The sequence below is a fragment of the Clupea harengus genome, chromosome 22, assembly GCF_900700415.2.
Source record: "Clupea harengus chromosome 22, Ch_v2.0.2, whole genome shotgun sequence".
NCBI classification, from domain to species: domain Eukaryota; kingdom Metazoa; phylum Chordata; class Actinopteri; order Clupeiformes; family Clupeidae; genus Clupea; species Clupea harengus.
In genome coordinates, this window is record NC_045173.1 from 819,154 (window position 1) to 840,652 (window position 21,499).

The 21,499-nt window shown below is 39.3% G+C and overlaps 1 protein-coding gene across 1 annotated transcript in view; it reads right to left on the reverse strand.

The window, feature by feature from the left end:
• Window positions 1-21,499, reverse strand: part of obscnb (obscurin, cytoskeletal calmodulin and titin-interacting RhoGEF b) — a 108,980-nt gene that overhangs the window by 13,638 nt on the left and 73,843 nt on the right. Inside the window, 20 exon segments of the mRNA XM_031560166.2 lie at window positions 99-203; window positions 322-368; window positions 473-506; window positions 763-981; window positions 1,901-1,999; window positions 2,492-2,530; window positions 2,834-3,031; window positions 3,525-3,646; window positions 3,969-4,050; window positions 5,386-5,667; window positions 8,736-9,896; window positions 10,765-10,851; window positions 11,416-11,502; window positions 12,378-12,464; window positions 13,248-13,334; window positions 14,211-14,262; window positions 17,936-17,970; window positions 18,064-18,354; window positions 18,452-18,724; window positions 18,902-19,174. Coding sequence (XP_031416026.1) covers window positions 99-203; window positions 322-368; window positions 473-506; window positions 763-981; window positions 1,901-1,999; window positions 2,492-2,530; window positions 2,834-3,031; window positions 3,525-3,646; window positions 3,969-4,050; window positions 5,386-5,667; window positions 8,736-9,896; window positions 10,765-10,851; window positions 11,416-11,502; window positions 12,378-12,464; window positions 13,248-13,334; window positions 14,211-14,262; window positions 17,936-17,970; window positions 18,064-18,354; window positions 18,452-18,724; window positions 18,902-19,174 — 3,660 coding nt within the window.

Sequence of the window (21,499 nt, forward strand, 5' to 3'; positions counted from 1 at the left end):
GCATAAATATGTCAATTAATGAATTGAAAATAAATATGAATTATGAACTGGACACTCACAAGCAACTGACTAATCATTTCAGCAGCCTTCTGACTTACCTTGAGTCATTTTAGCAGAAACCATCTCTGTAATCTGACTGGTCAGTTTCTGGAGGAACTCCTCCGTGCCCACTTCACCAAGATAGGCATATTTACTCCCCCCAGCTGAGTTAAACAATACAATTAGATATTTTATGAATATATAATATATTAATATACTGTAAATACATAAAACATGTATGAATTCTTGCATCCCTCCCACCAAAGGGTTTGAATGTCTAACCTTTGTTTGCCTCCTCTGCCGGTGGACTGATAGTGATGCCAAGTGACCTTGTCAAAATGCAAATAACATTTAATATAGCATCATAAGATAGGAACCACTCCTGAAATGTATCAATTTCCATACAAAATATGAGTTTACTTCTCATACTCACTCTGGTGTGATTGTATCCTTGTTCCCTGATGACCCTACAAAATATGTTTCAATTGCATACATTCCATTATAGTTTCTAATTCGTATTTATTAATCTCTATAATTAATATAATATAATTCATAATTAAGTCGAAGTTTATACACATTGCTGTTGGACCTAATGACAGTGTTCAGTGGCATATTGAAAATGAAATTCAACTTCCAAATGATATTACATGTTTTGCATGTAAACAATATCAAACATCAATACACAACTGACTACAAATTGAATTGTCATCCCAAAATCCATACCTTCCTCCACCTCGAGGTGGGCGGTACAGAGTGATTGGCCAGCCCTGTTGGTGGCAATGCAGGTGTAGGTTCCACTGTACTCTCTTCCTACATCTATTAGGATCAGGCTATGCTGCGAGGCGGAGCTGGCCACCTTGTAGCCCTTAGTGTCGGCCTTGATCCACAGCACATCGTCTGCAGACTCCTCTTTCAGCCAGGACACCATGGGCGAGGGGGAGCCTGGAGGACACAGTGGATGACAAAGGGGAAACGATTTAGTACTAGTAGGAAAATAACAGTAGTAATGTAGACTAGCCAAAGGGCAGTTGAGATGGGGAAGGGGATAAAGACAAACATAGAGACAAAGAAAGAAAGAAAATAGAAAGAAAGAGATAATACTCTCCACTTAATTGTATAGAATCTGTTGTTTTGTATGGTTTGTTTTCCTTTGTTAGTGGAACATTTGAATGTGTTCTTATTGAAAATATGTGTTACTGACATGTAATGACTAAGTCATGAATTAGGAAAAGTGAGGGAGGAAGTGAGACAAAGAGAGAGAGATATGATTCTTTACTTAACCCACACTAAAAGCACTTGACTTAACCCACACTAAAAGCACTTGACTTAACCCACACTAAAAGCACTTTACTTAACCCACACTAAAAGCACTTTACTTAACCCACACTAAAAGCACTTTACTTGACTAATATAAATATATTGTAGATTGACTGATTTCTCGATTGACTGATTGACTGGAGGTAAGGCTTGAAAACGGTCACATGTACACCAGACCAAATAGTGTCTTGATATTGGATTTATATGCACAATTTGTTGGGCTGCAAACAAACAAAAAAACATTGGTCTTCATAAAAATGTCATTGTATGTCCATGGTGACGCGTAATTCACTTGCAACCTGGGGTCAATTTACACAGTCTGAGTTCAGTGGGAGTCTCAAAAATATAAGAGACGAATAAATAATGTGTGCAGAGTGAAATGTGAAAATAAATACTCACTAACATCCGAGAGTGAGTTCCGTTCCACTAGAAAGACAAACTGAAGCTGCCTGAAATATCTGCCATAACACTATTCTACCGCTTAGTGCAACAGTCAAGAGAAAATACTGCTTCTGTTCAACATCAAATGTGTATAATATAGTACCTTCTACTCTGACGGACAGCGTGATGCTGGCACCCTGCCTCACACTCTTGCTGTTGAACCTCTCCAGGAACCGTGGCGGCTGGAGCGGCTCTTTGGAATCTTTGAAAGGAGGAGTGAAAATTCTTTGTGATGAACTTAGACATAGTTCAGCCAAAATCACATTAACGCTGTTTTTTTTTATATATAGTCAATCTTTCACTTTCAGTGGAGTGTAAATAATCACTTGAAAAAAAGAGAGATTAAATGTATGGTATAGACTGAACACGGGTATACTAGCTTGATGCAAATCTGTGTCAATCTGATGCAAAAGTGTAATGAATGTGTACATGTGTATATACAACATGTATAGAACATGAATATATTATTAAGTAATTACATTATACATTACAATCAATTATTTGCATCAATATTACGTATTCATGTTGACAACCATCAACCATGTGTGGAAAGTAAGTCTGAAATCTGTTCATTTAGGTTGAACATTCTATGTTTTAAATAGCATCTAAATACTCTCATACAATAACAACCTTGTTAGCTAGCAACAAAATGACAGACAACAAATGCAGGTGTTTGGCTAAGTTATTTCCCTACCTTTGGCTCTTTTATCCTCTGGTATACATTCTCCAGGTCCTGATGAGCAGAAAGATAGATAGATAGATAGATAGATAGATAGATAGAGAGAGAGATAGACAGATGAATATAGAGAGAGAGATAGAGAGATAGATAGATAGATAGATAGAGAGAGAGAGAGAGAGAGAGAGAGAGAGAGAGAGAGAGAGAGAGAGAGATAGATAGATAGATAGATAGATAGATAGATAGATAGATAGATAGATAGATAGGCAGATATTTAACTTAATAAATGATATGTGTCACCGTTAAATACTGGCACAATATGCATCCATGTATTTGACAGGAAAATCTCCGGCGCTTTACCCGTAACAATCATCCGGGCGGACGAATAGGCGGAGCCTGCTGAGTTGCTGATGTAAGCAGAGTACTCCCCCGTGTCCTCGCGCACCACCTTAAGGACCTCCAGACTGTGCACATCTCTTTTAGCGGACAGAAGGATTCTGTCAGAGGGCCGCAGTGGGCATCCATCTTTAAACCAGTAAAGTCTCGGCCTAGGGAACCCTGTTAAATGAACCACAAATAAAAAGTTCACCAAAAGTATCAGTGAATACTAATAGGATGGTTTTATCTTTCATTCAGTGAGGAAGGAGTGTGTGTTCAAAAACAGTACTGAAAGAAACGACTAATGAAGTGTTTAATCCATCCGTTGTCATAACAATAAGATAACTACTGAAAGAGTGTATGTTCAAAAACAGTACTGAAAGAAACAACTAATGAAGTGCTTAATCCATCCGTTGTCATAACAATAAGATAACTACTGAAAGAGTGTATGTTCAAAAACAGTACTGAAAGAAACAACTAATGAAGTGCTTAATCCATCCGTTGTCATAACAATAAGATAACTACTGAAAGAGTGTATGTTCAAAAACAGTACTGAAAGAAACAACTAATGAAGTGCTTAATCCATCCGTTGTCATAACAATAAGATAACTACTGAGCTACAGAACACCAACACAAACGACACATAACCTTCAGATGTTCATTTAAAACTGACCTTTGACCTTGACCTGCATTTTGGCTACGGGTGCACCAGGGCTGACATGGACATCATGTAACTCATCCAGAACCTGTGGAAGCTGCTCGTCCTCAGCAACCGACTCAAAAGCCTCCGTTTCCCTAGTAAGAAAAATAACACCGTCATAACTATGACATGACACCTATCATGAACACATGAACACGAAGGTGACCTTATGAATGTTTATGACTGTTGTTTGTTGTTGTTTGACTGTTGTTAATCTGGTTAATTAGTCAATTTTAATGCAAAGTTGACAATATTTGGGATGTCTTTGTTATGACAACTTGACATTAACCAAGAAAACATAACCTGTCAATGTCTTTGATCCAATGACCCTTAATGACAACAGTGATAAACATATATGAACATATATAAACTTCAAATAAAGTGTTACCAAATGAGTAATGAGAAAGACCAACTCACACTGAAACATAACCCTGGGCGCTGACGTACGAGGACGTTTCCGTGGCATCAGCTGCTGTGTCATAGTCAGAGCTACAAGACACTGAAGACAAAGAGAAGGGGTCAATACGACAAAGTAAGATCATGGTTGTAGAACAGTAAAGCGTGCTCTTTTGTTTGACTTAAAGTGTAACTTCATCCCCAGCTCTGAGCCTAACTCTACCCACTGCATCGTTTTGAAAAATGCTATGTAGTGGGCAAGATCTTAGAGAATACTAACCAATGTCAGTACGTATGTATGTATGTATGCGCTGAGACCAAGATCTTAGAATACTAACAAGATCAGTACGTATGTACAGTACGTATGTACGTCATTCAGCTGTATAGGAGATAAAATGGAACTGTTCAAAAAAAGATGACATTATACAGGCAAGGAAGCGAATGGCTACGTTTCTAAAACAAAACAGATATGCTTCAAATGACCAAATTGGGACATGTTAGTCAACATGTGGTCCTTATCATGTATACTATCAAACTATTGTAAATGGCTAACATTAGCTAGATGGCTGGCTAGAAACTACAATAGGCTATTTGTAACTTTAAAACAACATTATGTGAGAATTTATATGTTTTGCAGTGGAAGTGAATTTTCCATTTAATTGGGGTGAGGAAATTCTGTTGAAATAATTTTGACATGGGCCCAGGCATAATGTGTGCCGGCCCTGTTTGGGAGTGACACCTTATGTCACACCATAAACTAACTAGAGAGAAGGTAAACATAATTCTGTGTTATATACTGTATTAATGCAACAAGTTGGTTAACCTAGCAAGCTAGCTAGCTTAGGAAGCTACATAAACCTATGGCCAACATGACTAATATGTGCTAACATCAACTAACAAGCTAGCTGCTAAGAACTAAATGAGTTTGACTTGAGTTGTTGCAGTAAACTTGATGAACTTTTGAACTAGCTGACAGGCTAACCACTAGCTAGCTTGTCGGCTATGCACCACACTACAGCTACACTTGCAACTTACAGGATAGCCAGACTTTCTTGCTGTTTTCGTGACCACACCCCCAGAGCAAAAAGTTGTAAGGGAAAAGTTGTGAGGCGTTTGGCTGTGTGGAGGCCTATCGTTGCCTTGGGTGAAAATGATCACAAGCCCTTGGCTCCAAAAGAACCCAATGGTTTGTCCCATGAGTCTACCACTGACTTCAACGGGGCAAGGTTGTTTTTCTTGACGTAGAGATGTACCAAACTGTATGTCAGCATTGGCCATGCATGATTTTAAACAGTAGATGCCGTGTTGAGATATTTTTCAACACATACAATGCTGTTTCTTATAAAAATACAAAAAACACCAGCACGGATGTAGTTTAATAATTTAGTTTAGAGCTAAAAAAAAATGTAAGTGTAAGAAACCTGTTAAGCCAACTTACTTTCCACCCTAAGTTCAGCCTTTGTAGAGGCCATGCCACTGTCGTTTTCTGCCATACAGCGGTATGCACCCATGTCAGAGGGCAACACTGCAGTGATGATGAGCTGGTGGCAACCTTCTTGGTCTTCGTTTATCATATAGTGATCATTCTCCTCCAGTACCTTCCCATCCTTGAACCAGCGAACCGTGGGTGGTGGTTTACCGATCACCACACAGTCGAAACTCACAGGGTACCCGTCTGGCACGTCCTGGCTATGGAGCTCAGTCAGGAAAACTGGAGCCGCTATGACAGGCAAAGGTCAAAAGTACACTATTAAACATGTCAAAACTCCAGTAGGTTATTTGCAGTTACTAGCAGTAACATATTGTACATATTTTCCAGTATCTAGTACTCAGAAGCTTTTAAAAATTGTTTGATGAAACCTATAAGTCGCTGCAATACAGCAATACTGTTACTGTTGTATTTGAACACTTTGTAGTTACAGTTAGCATCAGTCTACTATGAAAACAAACAGCACTTTGTTATTAGAAGCAACTGGCCAACAACACCATTGACACTTGATGTGTATTTATTGTGGTTCACATCCGTGGTAATTGCGTGTCGTTTTTAGAATGCCAAAGAGCAATAAAAGCAGAGAGATCCAAGACTGGTTATAGTGTCAGTCGATTTCCACCTAAACACAACACAGCGCAGAGAGGAAGAATGGGATACAGTCTGCAACAGGTCATACAACAGGGGGGGGGGTTTAACATGAGGGGAAAATCCCATGAAAGCGGCTGTGGAGTTAAGTGGGGTTATTAAACACTTGATGAGAAAGTACGATACCAAGTTAGATCGGGCACTTAGAGGATGGATTAATGTCCCTACATTGTGTATGCTTGGTGAAATATTCCCTTCATTTTCTCCTAAATGCCCTTTACCCCTCTATCCAGCTAGTTAACATTAACAGTATTGATAATTGGCATGGTGAAATATTAAAATAAGTGATTTAAAAATCAAGGGTTGAGTCACTGTATGGAAAGCAGCTCAAGCCTGCTTGAGAAGTCCCTAAATGTTGCTAGCTAATTACCATATTGATAACATCAGAGCAGAGAGTTTCTTCCCCCTCGCCGTCTCACTACTGAACAACTAACCCACTGTAGCATATATATTTATATTTATCCCTGCACTTCTCGCACTCTCCACTTCTTCTTTACACTACTGTTGTGCAACATTTCACAGCTACTGTATATAGCCATTCCGCCTTGTACATACTTTCTTAAACTCCTTAGTCCATTGCACTGTTGCACTGTTTGTTTGTTTGTATTGTATTGTATTGTATATTTTGTGTAAGCACACTGAGAGTCACTTTACCAAGTCAAATTCCTTGTTTGTGCAAACTTACTTGGCCAATAAAACCTGATTCTGATTCTGATTCTGATCATTGCGCCGTATTAGCATTCTGCCAAGTGTCAGATGGTGCCAGCCCTGTATCTGTATCTGTTTGCCTCTCTCCTACTCTGTGTCTGAAACATGGCTCTTTAAGACTATATGTTAACCAGCAGTCACTTCCAAGTCATTTTGAAACTGCAGCTAAAATTCAGATTTTATAAAGTATGCATATTTGCAAAAAAATATGTGCATATTTTCAAACAGTATGTGCATATTCATTAACAAATTGAATGGACTGGTGTTAAAATGCGAGTTAATGGTAATATGGTAATTTGACAGAATGGAGTTAATCTTTATATACGATAATTATGTGTATATAAATTTAATAAAGTTTAAAGTTATTATATGTTTGAATAAAGTACAAATGTACAGCCTCAAAACACAAGATATTAATTCAAAGAGTTCAGAGACGGGAAAGAACTAAACCCCTGTGTGATAGTGAGTGATTAGACAGTGACCATAACGGTTCAAATGAACTGTTTATGTATAAATATACTCAAACAAAGGAGGAACAAACTATACAGATTAGTGATTGGACACTGTTTGCACATGTGCAGCTGGCCCACATCAGCTGGTGTGAGGAGTGATGTGATGCTCCGCCTCACGGCTACTCACTGAACAGAGTAGACGCAGCGAGAGGAGTGCCTTGCGGAGCAGTACTGGCGACTCTCTTCTATGCAGAGGATAGCTAAAGCTTCATTTATGGTCGGCCTCTTCAGCAGACACGCAAGGACGCAAGACACACAAGAGCCCCTTGCGTCGTTGAGAACCCCCTCCGAGCACCTCTTGCGTGCGTCTCCCCACTTTTTTAACTATCCGACAAGGCGACGCAAGCCGCAGGAATGTGATTGGTCCAACCCATCGCTGTTTACCTTGTGGGCAGTAGCATGCTAACATTAGATAGCTGGCCCAGACACCTCGCAAATCCCCTCAGATGTATTTCAGTTACAATAACGGGGGTTTTACATTGCACAGTGTTTTTTTTTCGCTTCAAGGATATTAAAAGTCACAACACTGTTGGCAACACTGAATGCAATTGAATGGGTTACTATGGTCACCGGAGTTTGTTTTCCTTCATGGGTAGGCATTATATTGCTTGCCAGCTGCATATACTGTATATATATATATTTATCATAGACAGGAATATATAGATGTAAAAAACCTCCCTAAGAGATTCAATGTGGCTGAAGCTTCCTGTTTGACTTTTGGACTTCTTCCCTGTTGATCTATTATTCCAATAGTGGTGAGTCCTGACGTGTTGTTGTTGACGTGTTGGATGTTGATCTATTATTCCAATAGTGGTGTCCTGACGTGTCGTAAAGACAACTGTGCCGCCAGACCACATTTATCAAAACTCTATTACAATCATTATTTTCATTTCACTGTGTTAAAATGGCAAGTTGTTTTATTTTATATAGCTTTACAGAAAGCTTTAAATTAGAGAATTCATTGTTCCGGCTTACTAGTTGTCTTGAAATGGAAGGGGCATATGCAGTTTATGAATAATGCAGGGTGTAACACTGCAGGGTGACACCAAGATCTTGTGTATAGAACATTCTTTTGCAGGTTGGCATTTAAACTTGTTTTTTTTTTTGGCAAGATGTAGTGTAAGTAAGCACTTTTTGCACAACACAGACATCAGACATTCAGAATCAAAACCGAGAAACAAAACATTAATGCTGTCCCCTCACGTGGCAGAGCAATGCACAGGCCTCTACGTACAACATGCAGCCTTTTTGGTCCCCAGCACACATCAATAAGGGCATGCATGGGACCAACAGTATTAAGTGCATCATATGCAATAGACTACCAAGCTTTAATTCATGCTTTCATTATCATAATGTGAGAATTGTCCAAAGTGAGAGAGGTTCCTGGCACCAACAATGTAGTTACACTTTAAATAGAGAGAATAGTCGTACCAGGGGCTCCTGTCATGAATGCAGGTAGCTGGCGATCCTGGGTCGGTGTCTGAGATCCGTCTTGAGTGTAGCCCATCTTCATGATGCGCAGCTCCACCTTGTGTGGTGCTTTTGCCTCCAAAATAGTTGTTTCCACTGGAACACCTTGTGCTGTGAACATATCCTGGAAACGTTGCGATGCCACCTCTGCTTCAGCGCGGGTGTCGAAGCGGATGTAAATATAGCGGTCATCCTCGCGGTACGAGTGAGGGTCGGGTGCCTGCAGCTCACCCTCGTCGGCGCTTACAAACGACTCCTCGTCCACGTCTGGAGGGAGGCGTGTGCGCAGGAGCCGCCTCAGACGTTTGCTGGCCTGCCGTAGAGACTCATCCATCTCACTTCCTGAGGAGCTCTCTGGCTCACTATCAGCGCTATAGCCATAGGTGAGTGTCAGCGGCCGGCGACCTGATGACTCTCGGAGAGAACCAACCGTCACCTTGGCACTGTGTGTGGCCACCCCAAACTTGTTTGTGACCTCACAGGTATATACACCTGTGTCTTTCGTGGTGATAGCAGTGACCACAAGCGAACAGGTGCCATCATTATAAATGTCAATGTGATGGTGCTTGCCATCAACAAGCGGGTCATTGTCCTTAAGCCATCTAACCTGGTCTGGTTTGCCATCAGTAACACACTCTAAATGGATGGTGCTGTTTGGCTCGTTGGTCTGCTCCTTGAAGACCTCTGTGAAGATTGGCCGCATGTCCTTACGAGCCTTGAATCCCTTGAAAGCAGCCTGGATTTTGATGGCGGCCTCAAGCAGCTCAGGTTCATCTTCATTGCAGATGTCCATGGTGGCGGTCTCTGCCGATGTCTGGACATGTTCACAGGCTGTCTCAGAGGAGATGGTCTCAGTTTGAAGAGAGCTAGTAGATGAGCTAGTGTTTTTGAGGTAGGCCACCAGAGAGTCGTCGTCGTGGTCTTTGGTCACATCCTCCTCTTTGCGCCTCCCTTTGCCGTCCTCCTCAGGGATGGAATCTAGGGTGGGCTCACGGCTCATGCGCCGCCTCTTGGCCACGGCGTCCCAGAGAGCATGCAGGTCGCCCTCAGAGGCCGCCTCGGGAGGCAGGCTGGGCTGGGTGCCCTCGCCCGCCTCTGCAACCTCTGAAACCTCTGTGCCATCTGCAATAAGGGTGCCACCAGGTCAGATGCAATCACAAATCAAAACCCCCGTCAGTTGTCTTTCATTAGTTGAAGTTTAAGACAGACAAACAGACAGACATGCAACAGTCAAGCAATGCAGCCACAGCAAAACAACAAGTGAGTGTTAAAAATAACTGAAAAGCGAAGTACAGGAGAACAAAATAATTTCTAAAAAGATTCTCCAACCGATGCTAACATTTCTTGTTATTTCTACAAGACAATGAACCTGTGAAATTCACTCCTTCCCTGTGTGCCTTGCATGTCTGGGCATGTCTGTGTATTTCCTGGTAAATATAGCTGGTCCCTGATAACATTTTGACAGGATAGGTGTCATAACATTAAGTCAGTTATTTTATGTATTCCAGCAAATTATTATTATAAACTTGAAATAATCTTTTTCAACCAAAGAAAATGATAACTTGCATGATGTCTTCTTTTAATTGTTAGGACACAGAGTGAGTAAACCTAAACCTTTTTAGGCAACTACTTTTGGCATAATCTTTAAATGTATTTTGATGGTATATGGTCATGTGAAGGATCCGTGCAGGCTACGCTCTATGTAGTTCGGTGGTTGGGTTGGAACACCCCACGACAATGGAAGAAAAGCCTTCACAGCATGACATCACAAACTATATTGCCAAATGACGCTAGTTAGCATGTTAGCAAGCTTCTATCGGTGCCATCTGGGCTGTTTGTGATGTTTGCAAGGATTTTAGATAGTTAGATTTTAGTTTTAGGCCAAAACTCCACAATGCTGCTTTAAAGCACAGATAATATAGCTCAAAATTGTATACAAAATGAAACAAAACAGAAATGTCTTCCAAACATGCAAGACTAAATGATGTACCTGCTATGCTCTTGGAGGTCTCTTTAACCTCTTTAGTGAGTTGGGAGCTGATAGAGGCCACCTGTTCAGTCACAGCCACTGAGACCTCTGCAAGGAAAATATTTAATAGCCCAAAAATTAAGAAGAGGAAAAAAACACATTGTGACATTTTAAACATTCACTGCTCAAATAGTATTACAAATATCCAACTAATATTTGTCTTCCTGTTGTAAAACAAACTTGTGTGGGTATCTGTACAGTTTCAAGGCCATAGGCAATTTAAATCTGGCAGAAACTGACCTATAAAGATTTTTCCAGTATGAAAATGTCAAATTGAGTATATATTTTAGCATCTTCTTTAAACTCATTTTGATAGTACATGGTCATGTGAAGGACGCCTAGGTCGAGTTGGAACACCCCACGGAAATGTAAGACATGCCTTCAAAGCATGTCAACGTGAACTATATTGCCAAATGAGGCCAGTTAGCAAGCTTTTATCAGTGCCATCGGGGCTGTTAGTGGTGTTTGTAAGGGTTTTAGATGGTTAGCTTGCTAGTTTTAGGCCAAAACTCTATAATGCTGCTTTAAAGCACACATAATATAGCTCAAAATTCATAACAAAATGAAACTAAACAGAAAAGTCCTCCAAACTCGCCAGACTAAATGATGTACCTTCTTTGCTTTTGGAGGTCTCTTTAACCTCTTTAGTGAGTTGGGAGCTGATAGAGGTCAGCTGTTCAGTCACAGCCACTGAGACCTCTGCAAGGAAAATATTTAATAGAGATTGGTGTCAGATATAGCCCCTCAAAAACTAACAAGAAGGAAAAAAAAACACATTGTGACAGATCTTTTCTTCAAACATTTTAAACATCCATTGTTCAAATAGTATTACAATTGTCCAATTAATATTTGTCTTCCTGCTTTAAAACAAACTTGTGTGGGTATCTGTACAGTTTCAAGGCCATAGGCAATTTCAATCTAGAAGAAACTGACCTATAAAGATGTCTCCAGAAAGAAAATATCAAATTTAGTATATTTTAAACAATATAAAATGAAATGTGGGATACATGGTCAAAAAATCATATCAATTCCCATAAAAAACACAATCTCAAAAGCCATATATTTTCTATATTCCAGCTAATCATTATTTTAAATTTGAAATAATCCTTTTCAACCAAAGACCATGTTAACTTGCATACGATTTTCTTTTAATTGTTAGGACACAAAGTGATGTGTGTAAACCTAAAACATTTTTGGCAACTACTTTTGGCATCATCTTTAAAATAATTTGTATGGTATATGGTCATGTGAAGGACAGATAAACACACGTGTCATTCCTACCAGCCGTTCAGGCTACGCTCTATGTAGTTCCGTGGTTAGGTTGGAACACCCCACGACAATGGAAGAAAAGCCTTCACAGCATGACATCACAAACTATATTGCCAAATGACCCTAGTTAGCATGTTAGCAAGCTTTTATCAGTGCCATATGGGCTGATGTGAGATAATAAGCTTGCTAGTTTTAGGCCAAAACTCCACAATGCTGCTTTAAAGCACATATAATATATATCAAAATGTATACAAAAAAGAAATAAACAGTAAAGTCCTCCCCAAATGCCGGAGTAAATGATGTACCTGCTACACTCTTGGAGGTCTCTTTAACCTCTTCTGTGAGTTGGGAGCTGATAGAGGACACTTGTTCAGTCACAGCCACTGAGACCTCTGCAAGGAAAATATTTAATAGAGATTGGTGTCAGATATAGCCCCTCAAAAACTAAGTTTTCAATGTTTTCATCCTTCTTCTACTAACATTATTTTCCCCACTCATTTTGGGTGGACGATATCATCTACTTAGACTTCACCAATTCACATGAAACTTGGTATGGTTGTAGACCCACATAGCTGATATGAATATACTGTTTGTGTCCCTAGGTGTGTCTTTCTATGTCAACAAAATGGCCGCGGCAGGCTATTGTGACGCTGATAGAATAAGGCCCATAGGCAATTTAAATCTGGCAGAAACTGGCCTATAAAGATGTCTCCAGAATGAAAATGTCAAATTAAGTATATTTTAAATATTCAAAACATGGTATATATCATATCAATTCCCATAAAGAACACAATCTCAAAAGACAGATATTTTCTATATTCCAGCAAATCATTATTTAAAATTTTAGGGTCATGTGAAGGACAGATAAATAATAGTTAGCATGTTAGCAATCTGTGCCATCTGGGCTGATTTGAGATAGTTAGTTTACCTTTTTAGGCCAAAACTCATTAACACAAACTATATTGCCAAATGACGCTAGTTAGCATGTTAGCAAGCTTTTATCAGTGCCATCGGGGCTGTTAGTGGTGTTTGCAAGGATTTAGAAAGTGAGCTTGCTAGTTTTAGGTCAAAACTCTATAATGCTGCTTTAAAGCACACATAATATAGCTCAAAATTCATAACAAAATGAAACTAAACAGAAAAGTCCTCCAAACTCGCCAGACTAAAGGACGTACCTTCTATGCTCTTGGAGGTCTCTTTAACCTCTTTAGTGAGTTGGGAGCTGATAGACGACACTTGTTCAGTCACAGCCACTGAGACCTCTGCAAGGAAAATATTTAATAGAGATTGGTGTCAGATATAGTCCCTCAAAAATTAAGAAGAAGAAGAAAAAAACACATTGTGACAGATCTTTTTTTTAAAAACATTTTAAACATCCACTGTTCAAATAGTATTACAATTGTCCAATCAACATTTGTCTTCCTGCTTTAAAACAAACTTGTGTGGGTATCTGTACAGTTTCAAGGCCATAGGCAATTTCAATCTGGAAGCAACTGACCTATAAAGATGTCTCCAGAAAGAAAATATCAAATTTAGTATATTTTAAACAATATAAAATGAAATGTGGGATACATGGTAAAAAAATCATATCAATTCCCATAAAAAACACAATCTCAAAAGCCATATATTTTCTATATTCCAGCTAATCATTATTTTAAATTTGAAATAATCCTTTTCAACCAAAGAACATGTTAACTTGCATACTATTTTCCTTTAATTGTTAGGACACAAAGTGGTGTGTGTAAACCTAAAACATTTTTGGCAACTACTATGGCATCATCTTTAAATTCATTTTGATGCTATAGGGTCATGTGAAGGACAGATAAACACATGTGCCATTCCTACCAGCCGTCCAGGCTACGCTCTATGTAGTTCCGTGGTTAGGTTGGAACACCCCACGACAATGGAAGAAAAGCCTTCACAGCATGACATCACAAACTATATTGCCAAATGACGCTAGTTAGCATGTTAGCAAGCTTTTATCAGTGCCATATGGGCTGATTTGAGATAATAAGCTTGCTAGTTTTAGGCCAAAACTCCACAATGCTGCTTTAAAGCACATATAATATATATCAAAATCTATACAAAAAAGAAATAAACAGTAAAGTCCTCCCCAAATGCCGGAGTAAATGATGTACCTGCTACACTCTTGGAGGTCTCTTTAACCTCTTCTGTGAGTTGGGAGCTGATAGAGGTCACCTGTTCAGTCACAGCCACTGAGACCTCTGCAAGGAAATATTTAATAGAGATTGGTGTCAGATATAGCCCCTCAAAAATTAAGGAGAAGAAAAAAACACATTGTGACATTTGTGTGCAGTTTCAAGGCTATGGGCCTTATTCGCAAAGCAAGCCGTAGCCATTTTGTTGACATTGAAACCCCCCGCTAGTCAGCCCAGTGTTGACAGCAGATTTGAGTCACTAGTACGCGATGGCTTCAATAAGTAACGTTAGATATGCAGATAAATGTGAATTCTAGATCTGTATGGTATAATTATGATCGCCGCTGCGCCAGTGTTTGACAACGTTTTCATCCTTCTTCTACTAACATTATTTTCCCCACTCATTTTGGGTGGACGATATCATCTACTTAGACTTCACCAATTCACATGAAACTTGGTATGGTTGTAGACCCACATAGCTGATATGAATATACTGTTTGTGTCCCTAGGTGTGTCTTTCTATGTCAACAAAATGGCCGCGGCAGGCTATTGTGACGCTGATAGAAGAAGGCCCATAGGCAATTTAAATCTGGCAGAAACTGGCCTATAAAGCTGTCTCCAGAATGAAAATGTCAAATTAAGTATATTTTAAATATTCAAAACATGGTAAAAAAAGTCATATCAATTCCCATAAAGAACACAATCTCAAAAGACAGATATTTTCTATATTCCAGCAAATCATTATTTAAAATTTTAGGGTCATGTGAAGGACAGATAAATAATAGTTAGCATGTTAGCAATCTGTGCCATCTGGGCTGATTTGAGATAGTTAGCTTACCTTTTTAGGCCAAAACTCATTAACACAAACTATATTGCCAAATGACGCTAGTTAGCATGTTAGCAAGCTTTTATCAGTGCCATCAGGGCTGTTAGTGGTGTTTGCAAGGATTTTAGAAAGTGAACTTGCTAGTTTTAGGCCAAAACTCTATAATGCTGCTTTAAAGCACACATAATATAGCTCAGAATTCATAACAAAATGAAACTAAACAGAAAAGTCCTCCAAACTCGCCAGACTAAAGGACGTACCTTCTATGCTCTTGGAGGTCTCTTTAACCTCTTTAGTGAGTTGGGAGCTGATAGAGGACACTTGTTCAGTCACAGCCACTGAGACCTCTGCAAGGAAAATATTTAATAGAGATTGGTGTCAGATATAGTCCCTCAAAAATTAAGAAGAAGAAGAAAAAAACACATTGTGACAGATCTTTTTTTTAAAAACATTTTAAACATCCACTGTTCAAATAGTATTACAATTGTCCAATCAATATTTGTCTTCCTGCTTTAAAACAAACTTGTGTGGGTATCTGTACAGTTTCAAGGCCATAGGCAATTTCAATCTGGAAGCAACTGACCTATAAAGATGTCTCCAGAAAGAAAATATCAAATTTAGTATATTTTAAACAATATAAAATGAAATGTGGGATACATGGTAAAAAAATCATATCAATTCCCATAAAAAACACAATCTGAAAAGCCATATATTTTCTATATTCCAGCTAATCATTATTTTAAATTTGAAATAATCCTTTTCAACCAAAGACCATGTTAACTTGCATACAATTTTCTTTTAATTGTTAGGACACAAAGTGATGTGTGTAAACCTAAAACATTTTTGGCAACTACTTTTGGCATCATCTTTAAAATAATTTGTATGGTATAGGGTCATGTGAAGGACAGATAAACACATGTGCCATTCCTACCAGCCGTCCAGGCTACGCTCTATGTAGTTCCGTGGTTAGGTTGGAACACCCCACGACAATGGAAGAAAAGCCTTCACAGCATGACATCACAAACTATATTGCCAAATGACCCTAGTTAGCATGTTAGCAATCTGTGCCATCTGGGCTGATTTGAGATGGTTAGCTTACCTTTTTAGGGCAAAACTCATTAACGCTGCCTTAAAGCACACATAATATAGCTCAAAATTCATACAAAATGAAACTAAACAGAAAAGTCCTCCAAACATGCCAGACTAAAGGATGTACCTGCTGTGCTCTTGGAGGTCTCTTTAACCTCTTTAGTGAGTTGGGAGCTGATAGAGGTCACCTGTTCAGTCACAGCCACTGAGACCTCTGCAAGGAAATATTTAATAGAGATTGGTGTCAGATATAGCCCCTCAAAAACTAAGGAGAAGAAAAAAACACATTGTGACATTTGTGTGCAGTTTCAAGGCTATGGGCCTTATTCGCAAAGCAAGCCGTAGCCATTTTGTTGACATTGAAACCCCCCGCTAGTCAGCCCAGTGTTGACAGCAGATTTGAGTCACTAGTACGCGATGGCTTCAATAAGTAATGTTAGATATGCAGATAAATGTGAATTCTAGATCTGTATGGTATAATTATGATTGCCGCTGCGCCAGTGTTTGACAACGTTTTCATCCTTCTTCTACTAACATTATTTTCCCCACTCATTTTGGGTGGACGATATCATCTACTTAGACTTCACCAATTCACATGAAACTTGGTATGGTTGTAGACCCACATAGCTGATATGAATATACTGTTTGTGTCCCTAGGTGTGTCTTTCTATGTCAACAAAATGGCCGCGGCAGGCTATTGTGACGCTGATAGAATAAGGCCCATAGGCAATTTAAATCTGGCAGAAACTGACCTATAAAGCTGTCTCCAGAATGAAAATGTCAAATTAAGTATATTTTAAATATTCAAAACATGGTAAAAAAAGTCATATCAATTCCCATAAAGAACACAATCTCAAAAGACAGATATTTTCTATATTCCAGCAAATCATTATTTAAAATGTTAGGGTCATGTGAAGGACAGATAAATAATAGTTAGCATGTTAGCAATCTGTGCCATCTGGGCTGATTTGAGATAGTTGGCTTACCTTTTTAGGCCAAAACTCATTAACACAAACTATATTGCCAAATGACGCTAGTTAGCATGTTAGCAAGCTTTTATCAGTGCCATCGGGGCTGTTGGTGGTGTTTGCAAGGATTTAGAAAGTGAGCTTGCTAGTTTTAGGTCAAAACTCTATAATGCTGCTTTAAAGCACACATAATATAGCTCAAAATTCATAACAAAATGAAACTAAACAGAAAAGTCCCCCAAACTCGCCAGACTAAAGGATGTACCTTCTATGCTCTTGGAGGTCTCTTTAACCTCTTTAGTGAGTTGGGAGCTGATAGAGGACACTTGTTCAGTCACAGCCACTGAGACCTCTGCAAGGAAAATATTTAATAGAGATTGGTGTCAGATATAGTCCTTCAAAAATTAAGAAGAAGAAGAAAAAAACACATTGTGACAGACCTTTTTTTAAAAAACATTTTAAGCATCCACTGCTCAAATAGTATTACAAATATCCAACTAATATTTGTCTTCCTGCTTTAAAACAAACTTGTGTGGGTATCTTTGCAGTTTCAAGGCCATAGGCAATTTAAATCGGGAAGAAACTGGCCTATAAAGATTAGCAAGCCTTTATCTGTGCCATCTGGGCTGTTGGGGTTGTTTGCAAGGATTTTAGATGGTTAGCTTGCTAGTTTTAGGCCAAAACTCCACAATGCTGCTTTAAAGCACATATAATATATATCAAAATGTATACAAAAAGAAATAAACAGTAAAGTCCTCCCCAAATGCCGGAGTAAATGATGTACCTGCTACACTCTTGGAGGTCTCTTTAACCTCTTCTATGCAGGCCACTTCTTCAGTCACAGCCACTGGTAGCTCTGCAAGGAAACAAAGAGGGTCAATTACAACCTTTTCTACTTCTGTGTTTTATCAAACATTCCCATGGGAGCAGGAACAGATATTCATCTCACCAGTCTGCACAGTCTGGGGCAGTTGGATTGGCTCTCCGATTCCTGCACGGTTAATGGCAGCTACGCGGAAACGATAGCCCATGCCAGGGATGAGGTTCCCTACCATGAACTCTGTGTTGCATACAGGCTCCGTTTGGCATGGCAGCCAGAGGGCGCTGTCTACCTGACGCATCTCCACTCTGTAGCCCAGGATGGAGCTGCCACCGTTATGAAGAGGAGTGAACCAGGACAGGGTCACGGAGTCTCTGGTCTTACTAACCAACTCAGGATCCTCAGGAGGATCAGGAGGCCCTAGGAAAGAGAAGGGAAAGAATCAAATCAAAAAGGTGATTTCACTTAGAAACACTCACATATTACTTAACTGACACTAGTGAGGCAGTATACTAACCAATAACAGTGAGCTTAGCCATAGAGATGGCATCTCGTGCCCCGAATGTAATCTCTTGAGTTGTCTGAGGATGGACCGCCTTCAGGGTGAGTCTGTAAGTGGAGCCATCTGAACTGATGACCCTGCTGTCATCTGAATGGACTTCTGCTCCGTTAACGTACCAGGACACCTCACTTTCTGCCGCCGCCTCATTCAACACACATGCAAACTCCACTTGTTCCCCAACCACAGCCTCTCTGTCTTCAAGAGCGCTCATTATTTTCAGCTGCCAACCTGAAAAATCAGACACCAGGAGTATGGCTTTCAAAATCTCACTTCATGTCACACAGAGTATATACTGTAGAGTCCTACTTGATTTAATGCATCTTTATCAATACCCCCCAGATATATAACCCTGTGCACTGGTAAAGTGAACTGCAGTAAACATGGGTTACCAGCATTGCTGCTCACCTTTGACAGACAGCATGGCAGTGCTGGAGGCGGAGCCAGCCTGGAGGGTCACAGTGCTGTCGCCAGCACGCAGTTCCTTCAGAAGGAGGAGGTGGCGGCGGCCATTTTCAAATGACACAATCTCCACACCGGACGACTCCAGCACAGGCTTCCCATTCATCAGCCAGCAGATATTCTTGCTCTCAGGGCGGGACAGTGAACACTCAAACAGAGCCTCGCCCCCATCTATGGCCTCCACATTCTCCAGACCCTGGACGATGTCAATGGGTTTAGCTGTAGAAGGGGAAGAATGAAGAACAGGATGGATAAATGGTGGAAGTGGATAATAATGGACAGCACATAAAGCCTTGCCTAGAGTTCCAGTATATATATATATATATATATATATATAAATACTTCTAATTTAATTTAAATTGCATTATATCTGAGTTATGTTTCTTTGATGTCTATTTTTATGTGCATGTAATTTCTTTGTGCATATTATGTATTTGCTGAAAGCACTTTGAGCTGCATTCTTTTGCATGAAAGGTGCTATATAAATACAGTTGTATTATTATTATTATTATTATTATATTGTGTCTAAAGTGTAAAGACACCAATGACATCTGACAGTGTACAGTGACTAAAACAGTAACAATAGTAAAAAAAGCAGAACATAGTTGTTCAGAAGGGTTGATGAATGACAAACATGTGTTGCAGAAAGATAAGGGGATCTTTTAACAGTGTGTCTCGTTCCTTTATGTGTTTACAAATGAGTTTACATTGTGTGCACAAAAATCTCTAAAACAAGATTGAAAAAGTGGTGTGTATTATGTATGTTTTTGATTTGTTAGGATAAAAAAGTGGATCATTCTGTCACCAAATCATCCAGAAATCCTGCTTTTGGACGACTGTGCCCATACCACCCACGTGATATTTTCAAGCTAGTAATGGGATTCATCATAGTTAATGCTTCAACACGATCTAATTCCAAAACATATTAGAACACTTAGATACACAATATCACCTATCATCTGCATTCACAATGTGTTCTAAAATACTGAGAAACAGAGGCTTAGTCTATCAGTCACTACTACTGGAACCAGCCTACTTTCTCAAAGGGGAGAATTTCTACTAATATTCAGGTGAGCAATGGATATAAGCAAAGGAACAGGACTAAAGGGAAGTGAAGGCCAGGGCATTTTCATACCAATACTTCATATAGTGTCATACAAACCTTTATTCTATTTTTGTATTGGTATAAGCCCATGTAGTTTCTATTGAGATGTGTGATATGTACTTCTGGGGGAGAGCAGGTCCTCATGGACGCCATGACCTGTCCTTATACAGCTTTATTTGAAAACATCAGTGCGCTTGGGTCATCAACAACTCGCAAAGACACTCAGACATTGACTCTCAATGACTCAACATTTGGTATTGTGTCGCAGTTTTCGTTTACATAGAAAGTAAGACGCGTTTTACCCACGGTAGCCAAGTTGCACTGTGTAAAGCCCATATTGAGAAATACATGGGAAAAATGTCATTATTTCGGCAGAAAGTTCTCTGGTTTCTACTGACTGGATATGCTCCGTCCTGCACCTTCATCTAATGGGACTGCCCACCACCCGTAGGGCTCTACTGTCCACCCGTGCAGAGCAACGGGATAGTTAAGAGGAGTATAGACAGTTTGGAAAGATTGACATCAGTCACGATAGCCTTTCTTATAAGTATCCTACTGCTAGAATCAGTACATTTCCAGCACAACATCTGCTCACTCGCACACAGCCAGCACACTGACCATTTCAATCTTAGCCTGCAGGTATTAAACATGTTTGGTAAGGTATTAAACATGTTGGGTAAGGTATTAAACCTGTTTGGTAAGGTACTAAACATGTTGGGTAAGGTATTAAACATGTTTGGTAAGGTATTAAACATGTTGGGTAAAGTATTAAACATGTTGGGTAAGGTATTAAACATGTTGGGTAAGGTATTAAACATGTTGGGTGAAGTATTAAACATGTTTGGTAAGGTATTAAACATGTTTGGTAAGGTATTAAACATGTTGGGTAAGGTATTAAACATGTTTAGTAAGGTATTAAACATGTTTGGTAAGGTATTAAACATGTTGGGTAAGGTATTAAACATGTTTAGTAAGGTATTAAACATGTTTGGTAAGGTATTAAAAAATGTTTGAATAGATGTTGACTCCAGCCTCACCAAATAGTAGCCAAATGCAATCATTTATATATAAATGCTTATTATAAATCAATACAATTAATTATGGTAGGCTATCATTTGTACTTTAAAAAAATTATATTTCTTAACATTTTTATCTTTTATTGTTTTACACAGCACTTTGTCTGTATTTTTCCTTTAGACAATCGATTTGCTTGTATTTGTGTAAAGCACACTGAGGTGCTATATAAATAAACGTGTCTTGCCTCGCCTTGCCTATCCCCACATAGGAATCCCCTCGTGGAGGCCAAAGGCAGTGGAAAAATGAATTGATATTTGGTGTAAGTGTATCAATAATGTATCGCCAATGATATGATACATTGCCATCTTGATCATTTGACCCACCCTTATTCCAATGTTGGTTAGGTTTGGTGCAGTGGTTCT